Here is a 25,134-nt window from a genome sequence, read left to right on the forward strand (position 1 = left end):
TCAATTCCAATTATCAAAATTTGTATTATATGACTCCAAAGTTAGACAAACCTATAACTCTTTGATTTAACTCTCTCCTCCACTACCAAGGCAGGCGTTGCTTATAGGTGGCAGATCCCTCCCACTGAATCCCTCCCTCATGGCCCTAACCTTATTCTCAACACCATACTCCAAATAGCCCCACAGAGTTACTATTCCTGCCAATGACCATTCCATCACCTAATACTTAAAATCTGTATTAACAACGATGTCTCAAATGACATAATTCTCCTTTAGAATTTTACTGATCATGATTAAAAATAATTAATATTTATTATAATAATAGTGGCAAAGGGATAAGTTTCAACATGTCAGAAATGAGCAAAAGGGCTTATCAGTCTGCAGAGAGGAGTCTTACAGAGACATCTATTTCAGGACAGGCTCTAGGTTTTGAGGGTCATGATCCACTCATACACCATCATCATCACTATTCTACAACCCCATCTAAGTAGGGATTGCATACCACAAGCTCTGGACAACTCTTTTATCAGTAAACAGGAAACATGGGGTTCTACAGACCCGAAACCCATTGGTCCACAAAACCATAAAAGGTATGTTACCTCAGATCCATTTAATGAGGCACTGAGATTTGAAAGCAAGAAATATGTGGGCACCAAAATATAGGACTCAGAAATGTGCCCTTGAAACTTAGAATAGAAACAAAGTAGAGCTGGGGCTTTTGACTAATCATGAAAGTCAATGGAGGAGAAAAACCATGGCCTTTGAAGTCAGACTAGCTTGGTCCAAATCATGGCTCCATTGGCTTCTGAGCTCTGTGCCCTAGAATAAGTTATCTTTTTTTTTTTAATAAATTAATTTTTATTGGTGTTCAATTTACCAACATACAGAATAACTCCCAGTGCTCATCCCGTCAAGTGTCCCCCTCAGTGCCCGTCGCCCATTCCCCCCCACCCCCGGCCCTCCTCCCCTTCCACCACCCCTAGTTCGTTTCTCAAAGTTAGGAGTCTTTATGTTCTGTCTCCCTTCCTGATATTTCCTACACATTTCTTCTAGAATAAGTTATCTGAAGTTGTTTGAGCATCAGGTTACTTACTAGAAGTTGTAGTACATAATTACTAGCACCTAGGAAAATTAGCGTGCACTACATGTTGATTCTCAATACCATTTTACTTATTTTAGTGAGGAAAAGATTGCAGGATATAACTAGAGAAGGAATTCAGAAAAAAGAAAGTAGATAATGAAAAAATTAGACACATTTCCCTCAGTTCATTTTGGCTCTTTTCAAAGGTCATGCCTCATGGAAACTTGGCTCTCCATCCATCCAAATATTGTTCATCCACACATGCTATTTCCATGCTATCAGTTTTGTAATAACTGATTGCAGAGCTGGAATAAAATGATTGGGTTTATTTTGATTGAGTAATTTAAAATGCCAAAATATTGTTTGATATGAAGGGTGATGCTTAAGATACTTATTTTGATTCTGAGATTATTCAGACTGAATTCTGTGAACTCACTAAGGAATTAAGAGGGCAGAGTGAGAGGGTGAGGTTTATCAAGAAATATTCTTGTTCTCATGTCATTCCTAGCAATTTGGAGGATGTGTCATTTGCTTTAACCTAGCGAATCCTAGAGCTTGAATTCACACAAAAGAAAATAATTTCAAATTTCAAAAACAAACCACAAGTAGAAAAAGCAAGCCAGAACAGCTCATCCCAGTTGAACTGAGCTGTTGGCTTATTTGTAAGTTTACAACAAAACCCAAGATTGAATTCCTCACCTGAGTCACTTCCTTATTGACTGAATCCATTTAGACTCCCCTCTCATTTAGCAGAGTATTTTTATTAAAACCAGGCATACAAACATCAATTATCCAAGCTGCATCTAATTTCCTTCACCATTTATTTTCCTTCGTCGGCTGCCAATGGATTAGAAGACATGATTAGAATTCAACAGGAAAATAAAAACAACAAAAAAGAGAAAAGCAGTTTAACAAAAACAGATGCTTAACCAAGAACAACAACATCCAGAATTAAAATAACTTGTGATTAAAAAAAATGTCCTATCTTGCCTAATATAAACATGCTTGCTTGATTTTTATGAGCATTGCCTACTGGAATGGGACAAGTTAGCATGCTGAATTAGAATAAGCAGAGGCAAAAAACCAGTAGTTGTACTGACTGTGCTTAATGTATATATACTACACTATGTTTTAAACTCAGTACAGTCCTTAACTATTTGCAATAACCATTACAAAATGTCTTGCTTGTTGTTGAAGTCTTATTTGTTTGCTTCCAGCCAACATTAAGGAGAGAAAGAAAATAAAGAAAATGCATTTAAGACATCTTATGAACTTGTTAAAGGTACAGACTTTGATTCAGAGAGATGATATTAAAGTTGTCATAGACATATTCATTTAATCAGCCACTACTACAGTGATGGGCAAGAACATGGTACAACAAAGGAAGAGAACTTAAAATATGAAAAGTTATATGAAAGAGATGTCAAATGATGCAAAGAAGGAGGGGTGGTGGTGGCAGTGAACTAGATGCTAGCCATGAATCAAATCATGCCTATATCAGGAGGTGGCAAACTATGGCTTAAGGACCAAATCTGGCCCATTTGTTGTTTTTGTAAAAAAAAAAAAAAAAAAAGTTTTATTGGAACACAGCCACACCTATTCATTTACAACTTTCATGCCACAATGGCACAGTTGAGTATTTGGGACACAGACTGGTCCACAAAACCTAAAATACTTACTGATGTTTCCTTAAGAGAATGTTTGCCAGCCCTTGTATGTGTGGTATATGACAGTGGCACCCCTAAGATTGCCCACCTACTATTACAGACCTTGGTTTGAACTGTGACTTCTTAACAGCTAGGAGACCCTAAATATATGTGAGCCTCCGTCAATTAATTCATAAAATGAAGTTCATTAAACCTGTCTTATAAACTTAATATAAATATGAATGAATGATCATTCCCTTCCAGTATCCCCGAAGGCTGTGCAGGTGTTTTTAAACCAAAAGGCTTTTCAAACTTCTTCTCACAAAGTGAACACTCTGCATCATTTGGCCCCAGCCAGAGCAGTCTGTCTCATTTCCCACCACTCCACTTCTCAAGCTACAAGCACATGATACTGTGGGTTCTATTCAGTTCTTCAAATCCATCAAGTTCTTTTCCACCCATCTATCTTTGCCTATGATAACCTCTTGTCTGGAGATACTTATTCTTTGTCCCTCTCAATTTCCATAGTCTCCTCCTGACTGTTCTTCAGATTTGAAGTTAAATGTCACTGCCTGTGAAAGGCTTACCTAACTACTCAGTGTAACATGGATGCTGTTCTGTGATCTCAGAGTACCCCCTATTTCCCTCCCCTTGATAACTGTTACTACAGTTTGCAATTTTAGATATAAATATAGAACATTTTCATGTTTTTTTAATCTCTTTTGCCAGCTTAGTTAGTGGCTCCACTGAATGATTAGAATGAGTGCCCAGCTAAGAGTAGACCCTCAAAAATATATTTTGAATAAATGCCTCACTTTTCATTGAGCAGTCTGGCAATATTTGTATTTTGTTAGAAGTCAGGATAATGTTGAAGAACACTGAGCTTTTGATCCTGATGACATGCTGGCTGCATCATTGATACAAGTTGTTTTATCTCTCTGAACCTGCCTTTTCTTATCTGTAAACGGGGTAGGTAGTCCTTACTTCCCATGCTTGTGGTGAAGTCAGCTGTGGCAATGAATGAGTGAAATAGTAAACATGGTATATTGTAGCCCCTCTATAGGTTTGCTAGCTCTGAAAGACACTTGATAGTAGATAAAGTCATAGCTCCAGTGATTCTCCAAATCTTTAGTACCTTCAGTGTCCTTATCTGGGAAAAATAATTATGCCCACCTCATATACTAGTCATTTGTTAAACATGTTGAAATATGTAAAATAATTAGAATCCCATCTCCTATCTACTGAATACCTGGTAAATATTAGCTATTGTTTGTAATTATTACTCTCAATTTCTTATGGATACTTTTCCCAGAAAAGTACACATTCAATACACTTTCAAACAGTATATTGTAAATAGTTGCAAAGAACTCACAATTCCCCTGAAACTCCTACTCTTCACTGTACAGACATAGGCTATATGTTATCCTTTACCATTAGCTGCCTTTGGGACCAAATCCCAAAGAAGAGTTTGGTTGTAGGACTTACCTAAAATTATTCAAAAATATAATTGTGTGTGTGAGTTTATCTGTCTGGGCTTCCCTAATGTTCTTCAGACACTCAAAAAGATTATTTTGCCAAAAAGGGTTTTAGTACTGATTCTGTTGGTTGATTTGTTTATTTGGGGTCGAAAGGAGCTTGATAAATATCAAAGGCTATATAGCCTTTCTTCTTTTGAATTTCACTCTTTACTTTTAATTGTGGGCTAAAATCTGCAGCCAGAGTATATTTTGCAAAGCAAAATACACACAGACACTTGAGAAACCTGCATTTGGCCTGCCCGACGACCTGTATGGCTGCCAAGAGCTGCCACAGACCTCGCCGTGGGAGTCGCCGTCTGGGGCCTGGGGACCTGTGCAGTCAGGCACCGGATCTGCCTCACTAGATGATCTTTAACTTTTCTGAAACTGTAAATAGCAACCCTTGCAATTCTCACCTGAGAATTTGGAAAAGCCTGTTCGTAAAAGCACTTAGGAATCTTCCGGGAAAGTCTCTTGGTACTTAAATAGACCTAACCACTAACTTTTTTTTTTTTTTTAAAACATTCTTTTTGCCAGGAAAACAAAACAAAACAAGAAGGCTACTTAAAGTTGCTATTGGCATTGTCATGAAACAACAATTAGTGATTGTAATAACAAATGGACACGTGAGGCACACATTGAAAATTGGACATGCTTTATAAATGCCAAATAATAATAATGATGTCACGAGGCTTTCATTTTCAGACCATCTTAATTTCATTCTCAGTTTGAGATTGCAGATTACAGTTGTTAATTATAGAAATTGGCCCAGAGTGAAACCTTAAATCAGATTTCCACTAAAGTGCATGACTGCAGCAAATTACTTTATAGTGGAAGAGTGTGGCATCATCTCTGATGGAGTGGGGTCTGCCTTCCAGCCCGGTGGTAATTTTCCTCTCAGTGCGCTGTGGCACAGCATGGCTTCTAAACAGTCCCCTTTCCCTGAGCTAAGCAGCCTGTGAGTACCTGTGTGCCTTGTTCTTATAAAAGTCCTAACTGTATTGTTAGTATTGGTTAAACTCTCTTTCTTCTCTTTCTCTCCCTTTTGCATTCTCCCCCACTTTCTCTCTCCCTCCCTCCCTCTCTGTGCTCTCATATGGACTGTATTTCTCAGCTCACATTTGCTCAAGTGCTCCCTCTTCATCTTCTCTGTCCCTCCTGGCATCTTCCATTACTGCTCCTCTAGCCCACGCCAAGGGAGGCTGCTTTCAACACTTGCCTTTACCCAGCTCTGGAAAGGGGAGGAATAAGCAAAAAGAGCCAAGGTCTCATCCCTGGCTTCTGGCACCTGCAACTCTGTAACCCGTACCATCTTGGGTTACTTCACATTTAGCTTGTAGGTCCCAAATGAACTAAGTTGGGTGACTGCTCTACCTGCATCCTGGCTGCTCTCTACTACCTGACTTTCTGCTCTTTCCCTTTCTTTGTTGACCTAAAACATCACCTCTTCCAAAAAGCCTCTCGCATGATAGCAGTCTACATCGATGGTCCTACCCTGGTGTTAGTTCTGTGAGGCATCTGTACACTTTGAATTGTCACCACCAGTTTACTGGTCTGGCTCTCAAACTGGTCTTTGAATTCCTTGAGGATAGTGGTGATATCTTCTCCATATCCTAAGCTCTTAAGTCTATACCTGCTGGTCATTAAGCATCTATTGAAATTAATTTGATTCATTTACTCTTGAAACCACTATTTATTAGATGATTATGCCATGTCATGGATTGTGCTAGCTGGATATGGAAAAACTACATGGCCCTATTGTGGAGGAGCACAGAAGCGATCCCCACAGGGGAGTTGTATACTAGAGCTGGGGATACAGGATGAGAGGTGAATAAACTCCATAGAAGAACAGTAGTCCATTTCTCAGTGAGTCTAACAAGGGCAACTAACTAATCATTCCTCCACTGTTGGATAAAAAGGCTTTTCCTTGGGTTCCGCACCCGTGCATGTGGTTGGCTTACTTTTAGGTACAAGTTGTTAAAAGAAGAGTATTTTTAATGCCAGATGTTCATTCAACAGTATGAGATACTGACATATGAGAGCCTCATGGGAACTGAGTACTGCCAGATCCAGAGCTCACATTTGACACTCACTGCAGGGCAGGCACCCAGTAAACAGGATTGAGTCATGGGGTCGTGGGGATCTTCCCTTCATCTTGCTCCCTTACTCCTGCCTTTTTGGGTGAATTCACATAAGTTTGTGTGTGTGATATAACTACCTTACGATAGATGAAACCAAGCAATTCACCCTAACTTGATGAGGCAAGAAATTGTTGACATCTGAATTCTTCCTTAAAGAATGTGCAGTTTGAAATGTGGCAAGGTGTACAGGTGCCAGTGTGTACTTTACTAGAAAAGCTTAGTCTCTCTGCACAAACCCAAGTGAGCCTCAGCAGTTCCTGAGTTTTTCTCTTGGACACAGTGGAGTCATTATTGCTCTTGAGTGTTTTTTATTCCATTGTTTTGGCAAATTCCTCTCCATCCCACAGCTATTTGGAAACTGCTGCTGTATGAAGCCTCAGTGCTAACAGCATTTAATAGCTGTCATTAGAAAGCAAGCTTCTGCTTACCAGTCAGCCTGCTGTGAATGGTAATGGGAGGTTTCTGTTTGGGGAGTGGCCCCAATCTTTAATTGGCTTGAAAAATATTGCTCATTTATTTTATTCTTAAGACATTACCTTTCTATTGAGCTTCACTAAGTTTGTGCCTCTATTCTGTTCTAATTCAATATAGCTGTAGTAAAGAGGTTTTCTTATTTCTAACATGCTGTCTAGGTAACCTTTCCTCTTTCATCATTGCTTGTTGAAATAAACACATATATAAAATTACCGTTAAGTATTTTACAAGCATTTCACGTGTAATATCTCATTTAGGCCTTTCAGCAACCTTTATGGACTAGATCCTGTTACTCTGTTTTTTAGATGAGGAAACCATGTTTGGAACAGGGTATATAATTTGCCATGCTAGTATCTGGCATGAATGAAGAATCAGCAGACAGACTTTGACTTTGAACCTCACTGAAACATGTTAGCTATGTAACCTCAGAGCACATTATGTGAATTCTCTGTGTAGGTGTTTCAGCTACAGAAAGCTAATCTTTACTGTGCTTCCTCGATGGAGTTCAGGCAAAAATCAAAATTTAAAATAAGGGTTCATACAATGGGTACTTTCTGAAACAGTGAAGTGCACAACATAAGGCATTCTTTTCTCATATTTTTTAAAAGATTAATTGAGAGAGAGAGAGTAGAGGAAGAAGCAGAGGGAGAGACTCTCTAAGCAGACTCCACACTGAGTATGGAGGCCAAGGCAAGGCTCAATCTCACGACCCATGAGATCACAACCTGAGCTGAAACAACCAAAAAGTTGGATACTTAACTGGCTGATCCACCCAGGTGTCCCTCCTCATATGTTTTGTGTATTTCATTTAGCATCATGAAATAACAGGATTTTAAAATGGCATGCAGCACACACATACATGCTTTAGTGTACCCTAATATAATTGTGATGCCATCGTTAGAATTTTGATAACTCTAGCTTGATGAATAGCCATTTTCTGGGGGTGTTATCAATTAATCTAGGTAATGAATTCTCTTCATTATCTTGTTCTTCATGTTAATTATACAGGATTTTCTTATACCCATTTATCAAGTCAGGATGAATCTTTTTTTTTTTTGTCCACGTGCCTTTGAATATGGAATGCATATAAACAGGTTCAGATGATGGGTTTGAATTTACATTTCTGAAAAATTCCAGTCACTGACTTGACTTTCCTCAGATCCTTACTTGTGGTATGAGCTTGTATATCATGTATATCATTCTTTTGGGGCTCATTTTTTTTAATCAAAAAAGGTTGTTATCTAAGATAATTAAACTATTTCTGGATTTTGAAAATCTACCTCTAGCATATCAAAGAGGTATTAAGGAAGGATGGAAAAGCTTGAATCTTTACTACTAATGTAAAACAACAAAGAATCACTTCACTAAGTTCCTACTTTTGAAACATTCCATAAGGCACTTATGACAGATAAAAATTTCAGTGTAAAGCATGAGGGAGGGAAAGAAATAAGTGCATAAAATTTTAAATGACACTACTCATAGAGGAACAATTCTAGACAATTATATATGGAAAGCCAGAATAGAATATGTAATAAATGAGTGGTGATTGATTTCATTTTGAGTTCCCAGAAGTGAGTGATGGGAGAATATGAGTTAATATGGTAAGGTTTTGCATTGCTATTTAGTAATTCAGCACTAAATTTTAACTTTTTTGACATTTTGTGGGCCTTTTGTCTTGTAATTCATATGCTGTGTTAAAAACAGTAACAACAAGGAGTCTTATTCTAATCATTTCTATTACTTAGGCAGTTATTTTTGAGAATGTTGGCTAACAGTGTTTTGATGGGCACCTTCCTATTTTTTATTTCAGGTGGAAGCCATCCTTGTCAATATTTTTGCTGGAATTGTCAACTGTGCCATTATTGCCAATGGGATCACCAAAGCCTGTCAGGAGCTGGAACTCAAGGTGCCCCTGGTGGTCCGGCTGGAAGGTGAGTTATGATAGATTTCCACGGTGCCAGTACCCCTCCTCTAAGATCACGTGCCCGACATGTTTTGCACGTACAAACTTCCTAAGACAACCTAAAGAAACACTGGCTTTAAATAAGATGAAACAGATGCTCTATAGCAATACCTCTCTGAGTCCCTAACAGGCTGATAAGTACTACCACTCTCTAAGAATGGCCTTTGTTATGATTCTCCATATTTTTCACACTCATTCCAGAGTGGATCCTTTTGATTATGAATCACTTTGTGAGATGAGTTTATTGAAACACTGAGAAATGTTACTCCAAGATTTATTCATCATGGGGGGAGCAATGCTTGTCCAACCTTTTGGTCTTAGGACTCCTTTACTTGTTAAAATTGAGTACCCACCAAAAACATAAAAAATAAAAAAATAAATAAAATTGAGTACCCTAAAGAGCTTGGGTTTATTTTGAGTTATCACTATATTAATTGATAACATAATTAATTAATGAAATTTGATAAGAGGTATAACTACTTGGGACTTTTAACATACTTTTTCAACAATAATTTTTATATTGTATATTTTACAAATAAATACACATGCTGTATATTTTATGAAAATGAACTGTCTTTTAAAAATTTTAATAAGAATAACAGCACTGTTTTACATTTTTGCAAATCCCTTTACTATCGAGCTTAATATTTGCTTCTGTATTATATGTGTTGCAATATGCTGTTTTGGTTGAAATGTGTGAAGAAAATATGGCCACATAGACATCTCTATTTGAAAAAGGGAGGGGTTTTTAATAACCATTTCATATAATTGCAAATTTTCTTTGTACTACACTAAAGTTAATGAGTAGTAGTTTCTTTTTAAAGATTAGTATCATGTGAAATCTGAAACTATTTCAATGGGCTTTTCATACTGTTATATTAAAATCCATTGATCTGTCTTGCACATTAAATGGATTTTATACATGTATGGTTCGCAGTGCCATGCATTGATCCATATGGAAAATACTGGATTATGCAGATCTTCAAAAGATTGGCACATTTCAACACACAATACTAAAAAGTTCACATTTGTTCAAATCACAGCATTCTCATCAGAAAAACGTTTAAATACTGGGATGCTGTCAAGGTAGTAGATGCAACTTTTCCAGAAATCTAATTTTCACTTTAAAGTATAAATTTTATCATCAGCCACACAATGATCAGATGTTTTCCGTGAAGTGGCTGGCAGGACATCCTCACTTCACTCATTTTAGAGAAAATGTGTACCACGTTACTAAGTCAGGATAACCATAGTGTGTCCATCATTCTTCCAAGAAAATACAATGTTTCATGAAAAAGTGGGTGGTTTAACTCACTCCTCAAACAATTGCACAAGCACTTTTTTTAGAACAACCATCACAGTTCAGGATGCAGCATACTTGTTTTATGTATACTTGCTGCTTGGTCACACAGAGGATTAAAAAAACATATGCTCAAGGGTTGACATTTAATAAAATTAATATTCTTTTACTGTTCATCAAGGACATTCTTACCTACAAGTGACAACTTTTTATTATAAGTGTGTGGTGGTGAAAATACAGTGGCCATTAGTACTGCTTGGGACCAGGGCTTTGATTCCATGGTAACAAGCCAGTCATTTTATCCACTCTTATTTTTGCTTCATCAGTGCAAATGCCAACAGAGTATTATTGTTTTTGTTGTTGTTGTTATTATTATAAAAATAGTTTTTACATCAGGGACTTCCCCCGGAGTTTGGTGAACCACACTTTGAAAACCACTCTAGTAGAGAAGCAAAAACAGGCACTTCAGTGTGAGAACCTGTGCAAAAGGCCCATCCATATGATCCACAAATTCAGATTACAGTGACCAAGCAGCCCCATGATTAGATTTCTGCATACTATTCTTGGGACAGCTCGATGCTGGTCCCCAACTTCTATGCTGGTGCCATAATTACCTTCTCCTCAAGATAAAGTCCAAGGATATCCTTGTCCTTTGAGGTCAAGATTCCAGAATAGCTGCAGCCTGGTTTTTTTTGTTTGTTTGTTTGTTTTTCTTCTCTTTGCTTCTTTCTATTTCTTTTTTCTTTCACTCTCTGACACTGTCTTTTCTTCCTGAGACTCTCTGCCTCACAAATGTAGATCTGCACCATATGGACAGAAATTGAAAGAAATCGTATTGAAAGAAATATAATCACAAAGAAAAATGGAAATAGCTGGAGCAGCACTTGGCAAAGTTAAAGTGGACATTAAAACCTATGAATGAATAAATCTTCTTAAAAATGCAAATGAGACATAATTGATCCCTGTAAAATAATTTCAATAAAAGGAAAATTACTGGCAGGTCTGCAATGAAAAGAAAACTGATCAGGAAGTTAGTGGGTTCATCAGTATACGTATAATTCTGATTAAAATGTGGATGTCACAGTATTTTCAGAGTCCAAATGACCAGTGGCCCTCAGGTTTTAAGTCAGCTCTGCTTGTGTTCTTAAACAGGAGCGAGTCTCTATAAGCAGATTAGACTCATGTCTGTTCCTTAAAAATGACTAGAAATGAGTGTCTTCCATGGAGGGCTCATTGTTTCTAGTGATTCCCAGTGTGCCCGAGTGGTCAGCAGAGGCCCATAATTATTAGTTGTGAGTATGTGCATAGGAAAAGAGAGTTACCCACTTTACTTCTTTACTTCACTTTTTTTTAAAGTAGCACTTCTCTTGTTTTCACACTGCACTTAGTATTCCAGAAGTGTTAAATGATCCCTCTCATTTATCCTTATCATGTGTATCTGGATAATACACATGCTAAACTATGTGAAATACCATGTCTGATGTCTTCTCCCATAATAATTTCTGTTGGCTGCATCAGAGGTCTACCTGAGCTACAAGGAAGAAGATTTGGAATTTCTCAGTTTGTTAGATCATCAGATTTGCATCTTTTAAGTTAATGCACTTCCAAAATAGATGTTGTGGGTTTTTTTAATTCACTAGTTAAAATAATAAATACTATGTGCAGGTCCTTGAGCTTTAGATATTAAGTAGGATGTATAGAAAAATAAAAAGCTATGTCAGTAACTAGATAAATGGGGAAATACAACAAAAAGAAAAATGAAAATTAACAATACAAAATAATATATACAAAATGTTAACAAGTGTTTGCCCTGATAGACTCTGCTTCTGTCTTAGTAGCAGTAGGCATTGAGGCATCAGCATGGCTTATGTCTTTCCAAATATGGATACCTCGCAATGTCCACTGTACCATAGAGAATTGAATGTGATGACTCAAGATGAACTCAAAAAGGATATGTCCCCCAAATTTATGTAGACCAAAAATATCCATGATGACCTCTTTGCCACTCCTAACCTTCACTGGAATAGTTCCTATCCTATAATAAGCATCGAGGGCCTTTTATCGAGAGGAAAAAGCAGGAAAGCTTTTTGACATTTCTGGGATCCTAGCTAGTGTTTTCTTCCTCTTGTAGGAAATTAGTCTCTTGTGTGAAAAATGTGTCTTACCCTCACATGTTTTGTACCAAGGATACTAATAGCCATATGTGATTTCTGAAGCAGCAGCCCCACACCAAATCAGGGCTGTCCCGTGTTGTGTTGGTACTACATAATAAACAAGAGAAGGGTGAAGAATTTTGCTTTAACTCTGTTCTTGGCACTAATCCTATATAACAAAATGAAAAAAAAAAATCCGTGATGGTATTACCCATAAAGGCCCTGTAAAAGGAACTACATAAAAACAAAGCCAGGGCTCTTTATGCTAAGGGAATGCAGACTCCTATAAAGTATTTGTCCCTTAAGCAGAATTCCGTGTAGCTCAGCCCACTTTCTTTGGCATAGTCTGCTTTTTAAGCTTACTCAACATTGACTACTATAATTATAGTACATTTAGAGATGTGAGTTAGCAGAGGAATATTATAAAAGGAGAGTTTCCAAGTTGAGCATGGAAATATGTAAGATTTGAATCATTGGAAAGGAAGGGGGAGGGAATTTGGTAAAGGATCAGAAACAAGTCATCAGATCTGTTCCATACTTGGCAGTTGGAACTGGCACCGTAATAATGGTAAAACCTGAAATCTAGGACTGTGGTAGATCAGAAGGCTGTCATGGAAAGAGTAATGGCTTTGCAACAACATATTATGGCTAAAAAACTAAGTGGGAAAATCATGTCAGTATGCAGAGTCTACAACATTAGGTAGAATTTAGAAACCTAGGCAGGATTACCACATAGAGGTAAAAGTAGAGTAGACAACAGCAGAAATAGGAAAGGAATGAGAGAAAAAAGAAGGAAACTGGGTTTTAAATCCAGACCAGAAGAATGAATGATGGCATGGTTGGCAGACTTCAAAAAGTCAGCAGTGGGAACTAGCTAGAGAGAATGGGAGAGTATTACATTGGAGAACAGTCATCCTTGGTTGAGACGAACCTCTAACATCAGAACACATGTGGAGGTAGAGATGAAGGAATATAGGAAATGATCCGAGGAGTAATGTGATAGAAAAATGGGTAGGTCAGCCCATTTTGTAGTCCCCTAGTAAACCACACTCAGGTCTTGCTGCCTTTGAAATTGTTTGCTTGCAGTACAGCTCAGTTAAAAGGAGAAACCAACGAAAACTAAAAATCTCCTGTCACAGAAAGTCTGGTTCTCAGTGCTTCGGATGGGGAACAGTTGCTAACTACCAGGACCTTTTATGGAATTTCTCTTGTACTCAATATTAACTTTCATTAGCTTTCTCTGGTTTAGAACACAAAATCTGCTCCTCCCACAAATCTCTGTGCATCCAGTCATATTTTATCCAACCAGAGAGCATGAACAAAATGCTTCTTTTTTTCTAAAAATGCTCCTTTTTTTTTTTCTAAGCTAGCAACTCTTCATCTGTGCTGACAAAGAAAGACAAATTGGAATGAAGAGGCAGGAACATTTTGGATAATTTGAGTGGTAGTTACTATTTAACTTGATTCAACATATACTGTCTGTTTTAATTGATGAATTTTAAAATTATATTTATTCATATTCATATTAAAACTGATTTATGTTCCCAGAATGTGCCCCATCTTCCAGCTAGTGAAAGGAAGATGGGAAAAGGTGTCCATCATCCCAGCATCTGTGATAAAGCTTAGTGACATGTAAAAACAAAGTGTGGTAGAAAAATTTTACTGGAGTCTGAATTATAATAATAAATAATTATTATTGCTAACATTTGTTAACTTGCTAAGTTTCAGATCTCTGACACAGGGCTGTATAGTCTAAACAAATGTCAGATTTTAATGACCAAGATAACAGGCATTTCAAAAGCCAATAACAGGTTTTGTTAGTAGTATCTACTTCCTATAAATAAAGAAGTTAGTCTCTCTTGCTTGTTAAGTGGCCATTTGGAAGATCCAAGATCCATGCCATAATTCTCACTAATTTGCGACCCACATTTTCAATCCTCCATTGCCATAGACAGTGTATTAGAAATATTTTGATGAGGAAAGTTTTAATCAAATCAGGCTTGATCTAGTAGGATTTGTGGACAAATCTTTGTTGTCAGCTGTACAGTAAGTACTAGCTGTTTTACCAGTGGGTAAGAAAAGGATTACTCTCCTCTTTGAAAATGGTTAACTTTAACGTATTTAATGTATTAAATGTATTTAATTTGCCTTATCACAACAGAACTCACTAGCTGAGACACAGGATTGTTTTTATTTAGAAGACTCCTAGGTAAATCAAGGAAATTGCATTTTGGTGAGGGAGTTTAGTTTTTGTACATAGTTGTTTCTAGTGTGAATAAAGAACAAATTATCTGAGATGTTTATTTTTTTTTCCTCTTTGACATGTATACATACCTGGCACAAAAGTCCCCTAGGTGGTTAATTAAGTTCGACCCATGAATTGGTTGAGAAATGTACAGATAATTATTAACACCTTTGTGTATTCAGTGTGCAAAGATGTTTTATCTAAAGCTTCAAGTTTTGTATGGTCAGTTTTACTGCTCTGGATCAGGGCCTGCCAATATCTTGAAAGAGCTTTTTAAAAATGAATTCATTTTTCTTTATTGTCCCATTTAAATCTGCACAAACTTCTGTATCTCAAGTCTAAAAAAGAATTTGCTTTTCTCTCAGGTGTTCATTGTGATTCCAAGTTAAGCTATAAATAACACTGAGCCTATGTGATTGGTAGATTTGATCCTTTCTCTCTTAGCCAAATCTTTTCAGTTTGATTTTTCTGTACCAAAGGTTTGTTTCAGGAACATAAACATTTTGCTTCTCTTTTGACAAATATCTTTCAAAACAAGAATCCCTGTGATTCCCTTCCTTATCCTTGTCAATCCCTCAACATGTGCCCTTAAGTCTCATTTCAGTTGATGAGAACATAAATGTCTCTAAGTCAGAAACATTGTATCCTGTCTCTCTCACTGTCTTGACCAAGGCACTAGTGCCTCTTCTCTCTCTTATTCTTGCTCTCAGCAATACTGAGGAATCGGAGCCACAGCCAGAGAAGTGCACATCAAGTATCCTTCTTAGCACAGACACAGTAAGTTGCTACGTGATGCTTTGGTCTGCTCAAGGGGAAAAGAAACCTGGAGGATTAAAGTGTTCAGAGGCAGCCACAGAGTTTTCAGCTGTGTCTCCACACATTTGGTGGCCCCATGAGTCCTCCATTGTGTGAGGGTGTGAAACTAAGAGGAAGGCAGCAGTTACTCCTCTGACTCCCGTCAAAAAGGCAGCCTTGGCAGACTGTGGTTGATTGGCTGGAAAAAGCTTTTGTTCAGGATATTTGAACCCCAGGTTTACTGATAACCCCCGGAGTCAACAGAGAATGAGGGACCCCCTGGCTGAGTGCAGGCGTGATCCTGGGCGGAGTGAAGGTGGATGCGCAGTGGCACCGGGGGGATTGGCTCTGTGTCCTTTAACATCCCCTGGTCTCTTTGCACATTTCCCAATGTTTGCTCTGTACCGAGTTTTTCATCAGCTCTTCCTTGCTCAGTCCCTGTTGCCTTTTAAGGCAAGGTGGACCTATTTGCCACCTCCACCCCTGGGCTCTCAGAGCACTCCTCTCCCCGCTCTCCACTTCTCAGTTTGTTTTGCAGTTACTGGAAATGTGGCTCCAGGAGGAGGAGTCACACATTCTGTGCCGGTGCAAGTCTCTTTTCCTCTTGGTACCTGGTCCTCATCATCCTTTCTGTCCCCATTCTACTGGCCCACACTGTCTGCACACCCCTCTACTCCCCTTGCTTTCTGCCTCATGAATGCCCCCCCGCCTCTCTTCTACTCCTTCTTCCTTCACTGTCGCCCATGGATGCTCCTTTCCTGGGACTGATTTCTCCACCCTGTGATGTCTGTCACCTCTCCTCCTTTCCATCACTGGCATCTTCTCCTTGAGGACCCTCCTTAGTGTTTAATTCATCCTCCCCACATTAAACCAGAGGACATGCTGGAGACAATCCTGCTCTGTCATCAACCCTTAAATCTTCTCATTGCCTAAATTGATAGACACACTTCTGAATGCTTAAACTTTGCTGCACTTAAGCTTTACCCCATGTCTCACAGGACCTAACCTAAAGTGTTAGGGTAATGAAAGCTTTTTTAGGTTGAATATTTAAGTTTCCAGACAAATAATCCACTATATTTGGCACTTTGAATTTTCATTTTACTCCTAGCTGGTTCATGTGAGTAACTGAAATTTTTCCCATTATGGACATCCACTGCTACTCAGAGAAGAAAAAGAAAAAGCTACTCAGCACACCTTAGGGAAGTACTCATTTAACCAGTCCATGTTGCTGAGGTCTTTCAGGGAACCCAGCAGATCCTTCCCCATGCAGGGAATCTGGTGAGAAATAGCACAAAGGTCTAAGAGACCAAAAGATCACTTGCACTACTGATGAAGAAGATGAAGGATACACCTGATCATATACTGGCAGTGATCTTTCTTACTCTGAACCCCAGACACACCCAGTCACAGGCCCCAGAGACCCAGAGGGCCAGTACGGGCTCCCTGTGAGAGCACAGTCCAAAGGGAAGGCAGCCGAAGGGGCAGTGCTACACCTGCCATCTTTCTCTTTCAAACATCCCAGTCAGTGAAGTGTCTCCACTGTCAACATAGAGCCAATGGTAGTCAAAGGTGAGACTGGGAGTGTTTTGCTCTGTGTCGAAGGAAATACCCCTTGATGCATATCCCTGTAATGAGTCTGCCCTGGGCATGGGCCACCTTTTGGTCAGGTGGTCACCTCAGTCTAGGCAGTGGTCTTTCTTCAAAACTGGGAGCCTGAAGTTGTTTCCTTGGGGCACTTGTAATAAGGAAGGCATTTTAGGGCATGGCCAGTCTGGGGCTGGTACATCATAAGTTCGGTATATCACATCACTACTGTCTGCTTTGTGAGTGTTTTCTGAATGGTCAGTTAGTTCATTTATTCATGCCTCAGTTTCCTTATATAACACTTGGAAGTCCTATCTGGTCAGCCACCAAAGAGAAAGAGAACACATTGCTATCAGGAAAGGGACACACTGGTAGATTCTCTGTCCTGCTTTATATGTGGCCATTGTGTCCTGTTAATAAGACTCTCCCAGGGACACCTGGGTGGTTCAGCAGTTGAGCATCTGCCTTTGGCTCAGGTTGTGATCCCCGGGGTCCTGGGATGGAGTTACCACATCAGGCTCCCTGTGGGAAGTGAATGAGTGAATAAATAAATAAATAAAATCTTAAAAAAAAAAAAAAAAAAAAAAAGACTTTCCCAAAGAGTGCCATCTTGAGGCTGTCCAAAGACAGAGCTAACTAGGAGGAAAGATCCCACAAGAATGGGCAGGACAAATAGCTTTCATCTCCTGCCACCTTCTATTTATTGGCAGTGGCTGCCTGCAGTGCTGTGCTAAGAAAGATGTTGAGACTATATCCCTGCTCAGTGGAAAAGAGCTCTGTGGTCATTGTGTTCCACAGATGTGGGAAAGGAGAGTGGGGGCACTTGAGCCAAGTACTGGCCACTGTCATCCTGGAAATACAGCTGCCTGCTGTATAAGAAGCAGGAAGTGGAGGCTGCAAGCCGAAAAAGCATTAGATGAAGTTGAGTTCTTACCCTCCCATAGCCACAGGGCCAAAATTGTGAATTGTATAGAGCAAAGGTCTGCAGACTTTTTCTATAAATGGCCAAATTTTAGGCTTTGTGGGCTATGTATATCCTGTTGTAATCACTCACCTCTGCCACTGTGGCACAGAAGCAGTATAGACAATAGAGAAAGGAATGGGCATGGCCGTGCCATGATACATCTTCGTTCCAAAGAGAGACAGTGGGGCATAATTTGCAGCCTAGTGTGAGTAGAGAAGGGGCTAGCAGCAAGAGACCTAGAATTCTGGAAACTCCCCATGGAATTTGAGTCTAAATCCTCAGCTCTAAAAGGTTTTATAAAAGTCAAAAAAGATTTGGGTGACATTAAGCTCTGAGAGTCTAACTTCTCAAGGAACAGATTAGCAGTGAGATCTCTCAGTCATCCCCCACAGAAGTATAGAATCATGAGCAGCGATGCAGTGATGTCCCTTTTCAGGCAGCAGTAGAGTTCCAGAGTCAGGATTCCAGACAAAAGTCTCACATCACCAAAATTACCTTTGAAAAAATTCCTGAAATCACCCATGTGTTAGAAAACACACACATTGAAAGCCGTGAGATAGACTGAAGGAAGGCATGAAAATGAAGTCTATGCAGATGTTTAGGCGTATAAAGCATCCTTTCTTTACAAGACTAGTCCTATTCCTAGTGGGTGCAGAATTGTAGGACATTCTTGCTTGCCAGAGGATTCATTCCATCCCAGTTTAACATAATATGTATGATGCTTTTTTTGAGGGTTAAAAGCAAAAGGGTAAGCAACTCACATAATCCCTCAATGGATATGTGTTAGACTTGGTCCTCAGCCTTGCTGGCATGATCCTAAGTCCATGCACGACATCCCAGCCATCAGCTTCAGGTGGTGGCTCCAGCTGGCATCTTATAAATACCTGTCATGCTCACATCCTCAGCAGTGGTTTCTTCTTACCATGGGAGAAGAAATTATGGAGGAAAATAGGTGTGCACAGGATATAACCCTGTAGGATATTTTATGTCATTTTTAATTTTTCTAAACTGTGAGGTACAAGGCATTTCTGTAAGATACTCCTCCAACTACAATAACTTCAGTTATTGAAAAGGCTCAGTTTTCTCATCTGTGAAATGGGAATAAAAATATGACAGTCTCATGGGTTTGTTGTAAGAGCAGATGAGTTTTAGAATAACCTAGATGGTCCCTGGCTCAGTAAATGTTAGCTACCATTATTACCTGAGCTCTCATTCCTAACTCCACTGACGTGGGGCCTCTGGGGGCTGGCAACAATGTGCCGAGCAACGTGTGAGGTTTTGGATGCATATCGCCTCAAACAAGTGAGGACTGCTGATGCAGCAGGACTTTTACCTCCGATTCTCAATAAATTATTCCATTTTAACAGTACGATAACAAGACAAAAGAGATGTGATAAGTTATCTAAATTTACATGTCACCAAGAAAATGGACCTCTTCTATCTGGTTGTCACTTGAAAGGAGAATAATGAAAGAGGATCAAGGGCAAAAGGACAGTGAACATTTTAGGAGGAATCTGCTGCTTTGTAGAATTTAGTTTGTTTCCACTGACCTCCTTTTCTCCTCAGGGGGAGGGGGGAGAGATTCCATTTCTTAGAGCAGGGGTCAAGGTATTTGAGAATTTATGGGCCATACTGACTCTGTCACAATAGCTCTGCCTTTGTGGCACAAAAGCAGCCTTTGACAACCTGTAAATGAATCACGTTGGCTGTATTCCAGTGAAACTTTATTTATGGACACGGAAATTTGAATTTCATGTAATTTTCATGTATCACAAAATATTATCCGTTTGATTTTTTTTCTCCAACTATTTAAAAATGTAAGAACTATTCTTAGCTGATTTGGAACAGCTCTGACTTAGAACACCAGACTGAGAATCAGACCTGTTATGGTTCACTGGTTATTTGATCTGAGCAAATCATCTAACACTTTTGAGCCTCAGTTTCCTCTAGTAAAAACAGACATATCCTAAAAGATTGCTAGGATTCCTTCTAGTACTAAAAGACCAGGCTGTGTGGTTGTCATATGGCTTTGCGGTCAAACAAACCTAGATTCTTAATCCTGGCTTAGCCTTTGACTTGTTGGGGGACATTGGGCAAGTTCCTAAGCTTCCCCAGTTCCTCAATTATCTCATCTGTAAAATGGGGATAAAAATTATGTATTCTTTAGGGTTGCTATGAAGGTTGAAGTGATACTGTAATTGTGAACCCCTTAACTCATGTACCCAACAGACATTAATTGCAGCTAGTATATATTCAGTAAGTGCCAATTTATTGCATTCATTTAAAAAAAAAAAAAAAACCCTGAATTCCTATTAAAATAATCCTTTAAAAAAAAAAAAAAAAAAGCCCAGCTCCCATATACTCCCACAGACTGGAGAGTAATTTTCTTCACAGCCCTGTGATAACAAGGCTGGCCTGAGTGGGTGGGGGGAAGGGGCCACACTTTCTGAACAAAACCCAGTAATTTCTGTCCACTATGGTTGCCTTCTTTAGCAGGTATTGAAAGCAAACAGATTTTGATAAATTAGCTTTGCATCTCTGTTTACAGCTCTCTCACTCCACCTGGTGGCAGGAAGTCAGTTGGTAAAACATGCACCTTAGGAGACCTTTAAAAATTTGGTAATTACTCTTTCTATAATATTCTCTACCAGTAGAGCAAGATTTCATTATCAAACCATTCCCCTTTGATTCTCTATGCATTGCCATTTTTGTGGCATGCATCGGGGTAGATAAGCATTTAGCTTAGCAGCTTTTCAGCAAGCCGACATTAAGAAGTGCTCGAAGTTGAACCAGCGTGAGTCAATCAGTTATCTGTACAGGTGGTTATTAAAACTGTTGTCCTGCAGCCTCATTAAACAGCAATGCAGCATTTAATAAATATTATAACATGTCAGCAACACTATTTAAATGTGGGGAAGAGATCAATTTCCTTTGTAATTGGGTACGCAGGCATGAACACTGTCTTTGGAACTCTTAATTCCATGTCAGAGTTTAAAGCAGCTATGATGGTTTCTATTTAGAAATAAAAGCAAGGAAGGGGATGGGAGCAGGTCTCAGCCACCTGCTGAATCAAGAAGAAACCAACCTTGAATATTCGAAGAGTAGGGTTAATGAAAGGAACCCACACACCAGCAAGCATTTGCCCAAGGCTTACCCTGTCTCTCTTTTCTTTTCCAGTGACCTCCTTTCAGGGCTACTGGTTTTCTTTCTGACCCTCTTCCCTGAGTGTTCCCATTTCCCTTGGAGCTTCTCTCTCCACAGGAACGAGGAAGTAGGGTCTGTCCACAGAAGAACAGTCCAGGGAGAAACCAGTTTGGATGCCTTGGATGCCAGCGCAGAGTGCTGGCAGGATCAGGGCAGAGGCTGATGGAGTGGGAATTGACAGGCTCACTTTTTGCCCTCACTCTCTGTATTTGACTCTTGTCTATACCTCTTTCTTTTCATGTGCCTGTCCCTCTGGGTTATTCCTCATGTCTGTCTGTCTCTCTCTCTTCTCCCCCCCCCCCCACCAACTCCTTTTTATTCTACCCTCTTTCATCCTCCCCCTCCACTCTCTCCTTTTTCTCCTTCTCTTCCTTTCCCTCTCCCTCCCTCCCTCATCCTGGGGTTCTGAGTATGCCTAGCCTGTGCTTAATAATTAAGGCTGTAATTAAACTGTAACTGCAAGCATAATTAAAATTCACTTTAATGGATCCTGGAATTGTGAAGCAATTAGGCATTTTGATATGGCCCTGCAGGAACAGCTGGAAGGAGAAAAGGGCCGGTTTTCTTGAGGGCTGTTCCACCCTCTCCCTCCCAGCCCCGCCCCCCTAGTTGTTAACCTTGAGCAAGGCATTGGGGCAGGGTGGCAAGCAGAGCTGCTGGGCCAAAGGAGTGGCAGCAGCTTGGAGTCCTTGGGGCACTGCACACAGCCAGCTGCTGTTCGGCCCTTCTTAGAGAAAGAGGCCACTAGAAAAGCCCCTGAAGACTCCAAGTAAACTCAGGAACTCCTTATGTTCAGGTTGTTTGGGGCTTCTCTTTTAATGCTATATAAAAAAAAAAATGGGTTATTTGGGGATGTGGGGCCAGCAAAGTGATCAGAAAAGCACCCTCCCACATCTCACCTCCTCAAGCACACTTGCTATGTATGAGTGCATCCATCGTCATTTAGTCCACAAACAAGTACATACTACATAATAGATACTACACTAAGTCTGGAGAGATCCTGGTGGGCCGGCCTGACAATTTCACCCCTCAGGAAGCTTATGTTTGGTGGGGACAAGAGAAATGTCAGTGAGCAATCCCAGTAGTGCTATGATTCTGGAAGTACAGGGTACTCTAGAAGCTCACTTAGAAGCCACTGCTCCAGCTTGGGGGTTGGGGGAGTGGTGACAAGGAAGGCATCCCTGAAGAAATGCCATTTAAACAGTTATCTCGGAATGTTTGCGTGTCAATCTAGCAGAGAAAAGGCAAGAGTTCTTGGGGGAGGACTCAGTGCCAAAGGCCCAGCATTTCTGCAGGTTCATAGATATCTAAATCAGTCATTTTTCCCCATTGGAGAATACTTGGTGCTAAGTTGAGTCCTGAAGAAGGTGTCAGTTCCTGAAGAAGGAACTGATTTACTTAAGCTTCTTAGTTGCAAAGAAGAGTGACTCGTACAAGTAGTCTCTAGGACCTAAAATGGTTAAGAGCTTATTTCATCTATACCCATGGAAAGGAATGCAGTTAAACTGCATTAACAGTTCTCAGAATCAGGGACACCTGGGTGGCTCAGTGGTTGAGCATCTGCCTTTGGCTCAGCTCATGATCCTGGGGTACTGGGATAGAGTCCTGCATCAGGCTCCCCACAGGGTACCTACTTCTCCTTTTGCCTATGTCTCTCCCTCTCTCTGTGTGTTTCTCATTAATAAATAAATACAATTTTTAAAAACAAAAGCAGTGCTCAGATGAACAGAAGCCAGAATGAAGCTGGCCCTCAGGAAGAGGAAGATGGAGCGTGGAGGCCATCCTCCAGCACATGACTCCAGCAGCCAGTGCACTTGACAGCACTCCTCGCTGCATGTGTGTGCTGCCTTTGTCTGCTTACCTAGGGCTATTTAAATCCTATTCATGCTACTCTGTTCTGTATCATATATACTACCCATTCAGATTCTCAGGAGAGAAGCTAAGAGCTGATGACCATCGTCTGTATTTGGACCACTCTTGGACCAGGTGTAGTCATGCCTTGTAAACAGTCCATATCTGCCTCTGAGCAAAGATCACAATGTGGTCCCTCCTCCAGCAGAAGACACTGGGTAGAATAGGTATAGCTAGACAGGGAGGTTGGAAAAAGCAGACACCCTAATTGTACCTGATCCTCACTCTTAAATAATTTATAGCATCGTTGAAGTTTCAATGATCTCATGCGTGGGAAAGTGCTACAGATTTTAAATGTCATACAAGAGTCACTGGGAAATCACAACCGAGTGGGAAGAACAAAGGATTTTGAGGCTAAATCCTGCCAATCATTAAGCCTCAGTGCTCTTGGCCAAAAAAATAAATAAATGAATAAAAAGAACTTATTTACAAAAACTCAACTCACAAGGTCTTTTAGAAACACCAAACTCACAAGTTCATAGGCTCAAAGTATTGTGGGATGTCTGAAAAACAGAGATTTTTTTTTATTATTGTCAGTATGATTATGATGATAATGATATCATGTATTTATAAAACCTGTTAAGGGATCATCCATGGTTCAGCCAATCATTCAAGGCAGTGAAAGATCAAGTTCAGTGTTTATTCCACTATTTCCTAGCTATTACTAGCCATGTCAGCTAGACTTTTATGTTTAACTTGTGCTTCAGTCATCCCTTCTGTAAAAGGAAGATAGTAATAGTAGTTATCTCAGGGTTGCCATTGAGGAGCAAATGAACTAATATGCTTACGACCCTGGAACAATGTATGACACCTGCTAAGTGATAGCTGCTATTATTGCTTTTGTTACTGTTATCACTCCTACTGACACTGCTAATTCTTGCATCAGTCCAGTTACACAGAGCTTGACAGGCTTGGGTAAGATCTGTGTCCATAGGAGGAAGGACTCTCACCAAAGAAAGGCAGAGTCAGAGATGAGGAATGTTCAGGCAGATGAATCTGCTTCTTCTTGCTACATGGGGTTCTTGGGGGCTGTCTGTTGAGATTGGAGGTGCTCTGAAGTGAAAGGAAAGAGAGAGAAGAACCTTTTTTATCCTAACTTAGATTTCTTCCCTGGCAAAGAACTCTAGTCCATGTCTCTGTTGAAGGAGATAGAAATTTACATATTTAACTTCCATTGACCTTCTGGTCCAAAGACCAATTCCATTCTGTGTCCATCAGGACTTTGCTTCACATTGTGTCATGATTCTATGAAGGTTCTACGTACAGATTAGTGTCAGAATTCCTTAGCCCAGTATTTAATACCTGCCACAGTCTGATCCTCTGTCCTACTTTTCAACCTCTGGGACTTTGTCTGAAACTTTACCAAATAAATCAAAATGAACACTGAGGTTGTATTAATGAAATAATAAATCTTTATATCTACATTGGTTAAGTAGCCAACGTGTAACAAATTGCCCTAAAATTTAACAACTTAACACCAGGAACATTGTTGATCTCAGTTTCTCTGGTAGGGAATCTGGGTGTGGCTTAGCCGGGTCCTTTGGCTTATGGTCTCAAAGCTGCACTCAGAGTGTCAGCCAGGGCTAAGGTCATGTCAAGATTCTACTGAGGAAGTGGTATTTCCGTACACACTCACATTGTTGTTGGCAGGATGCAGTTCCTCCTCATGGGTTGTCAGACTGAAGGCCTCAGTTACTCCTTGGCTTTTGACTGGAGGCAGCCCCGAGTTCCTTGCCTTGTGGGCTTCTCTGTAGGGCAGTGTGGCAGTTTGCTTCATGAGTGAACAGAGAGTCAGAAGAAGCAAGAAAGAAGTCGTTGGCTTTTGCAACTTAGTCTTAGAATGACATTCCATCATGTTTGCCCTATTATTCATTAGAAGCAGGTAGATGGCTCTACCCACAGCCAAAGGGATTGCACAGGGGCATGAACCCCAGAAGTGGGGATTGATCATCTAAGAGCCATTTTGGAAGCAGCCCACCACACTTAGGAAGTAACATGTTAGTTAAAGTAATGCTAGCTCCTGTGACAACAGATAAATCCTAAAATGTGAGCCTTAATGTAATAGATGGTCCTTCCTCATTCATATAAAGGGTGAGTGAGTGGGCTGCTCTATTCTACAGAATTATGCTAGTATCCATGCTGAAGGAGTCATTGCC

General features: G+C 39.8%; 1 protein-coding gene across 1 annotated transcript in view; it reads left to right on the plus strand.

Annotated features, from left to right (window-relative positions):
* The window catches only part of SUCLG2 (succinate-CoA ligase GDP-forming subunit beta), a 252,262-nt gene that overhangs the window by 223,685 nt on the left and 3,443 nt on the right, over positions 1-25,134 (plus strand). The window contains exon 10 of the mRNA XM_072720499.1: positions 8,670-8,790. Coding sequence (XP_072576600.1) covers positions 8,670-8,790 — 121 coding nt within the window. The remainder of the gene's footprint in view (positions 1-8,669; positions 8,791-25,134) is intronic.

The sequence above is a fragment of the Vulpes vulpes genome, chromosome 9 (assembly GCF_048418805.1).
Source record: "Vulpes vulpes isolate BD-2025 chromosome 9, VulVul3, whole genome shotgun sequence".
In the NCBI taxonomy this organism is placed as follows: Eukaryota; Metazoa; Chordata; class Mammalia; order Carnivora; family Canidae; genus Vulpes; species Vulpes vulpes.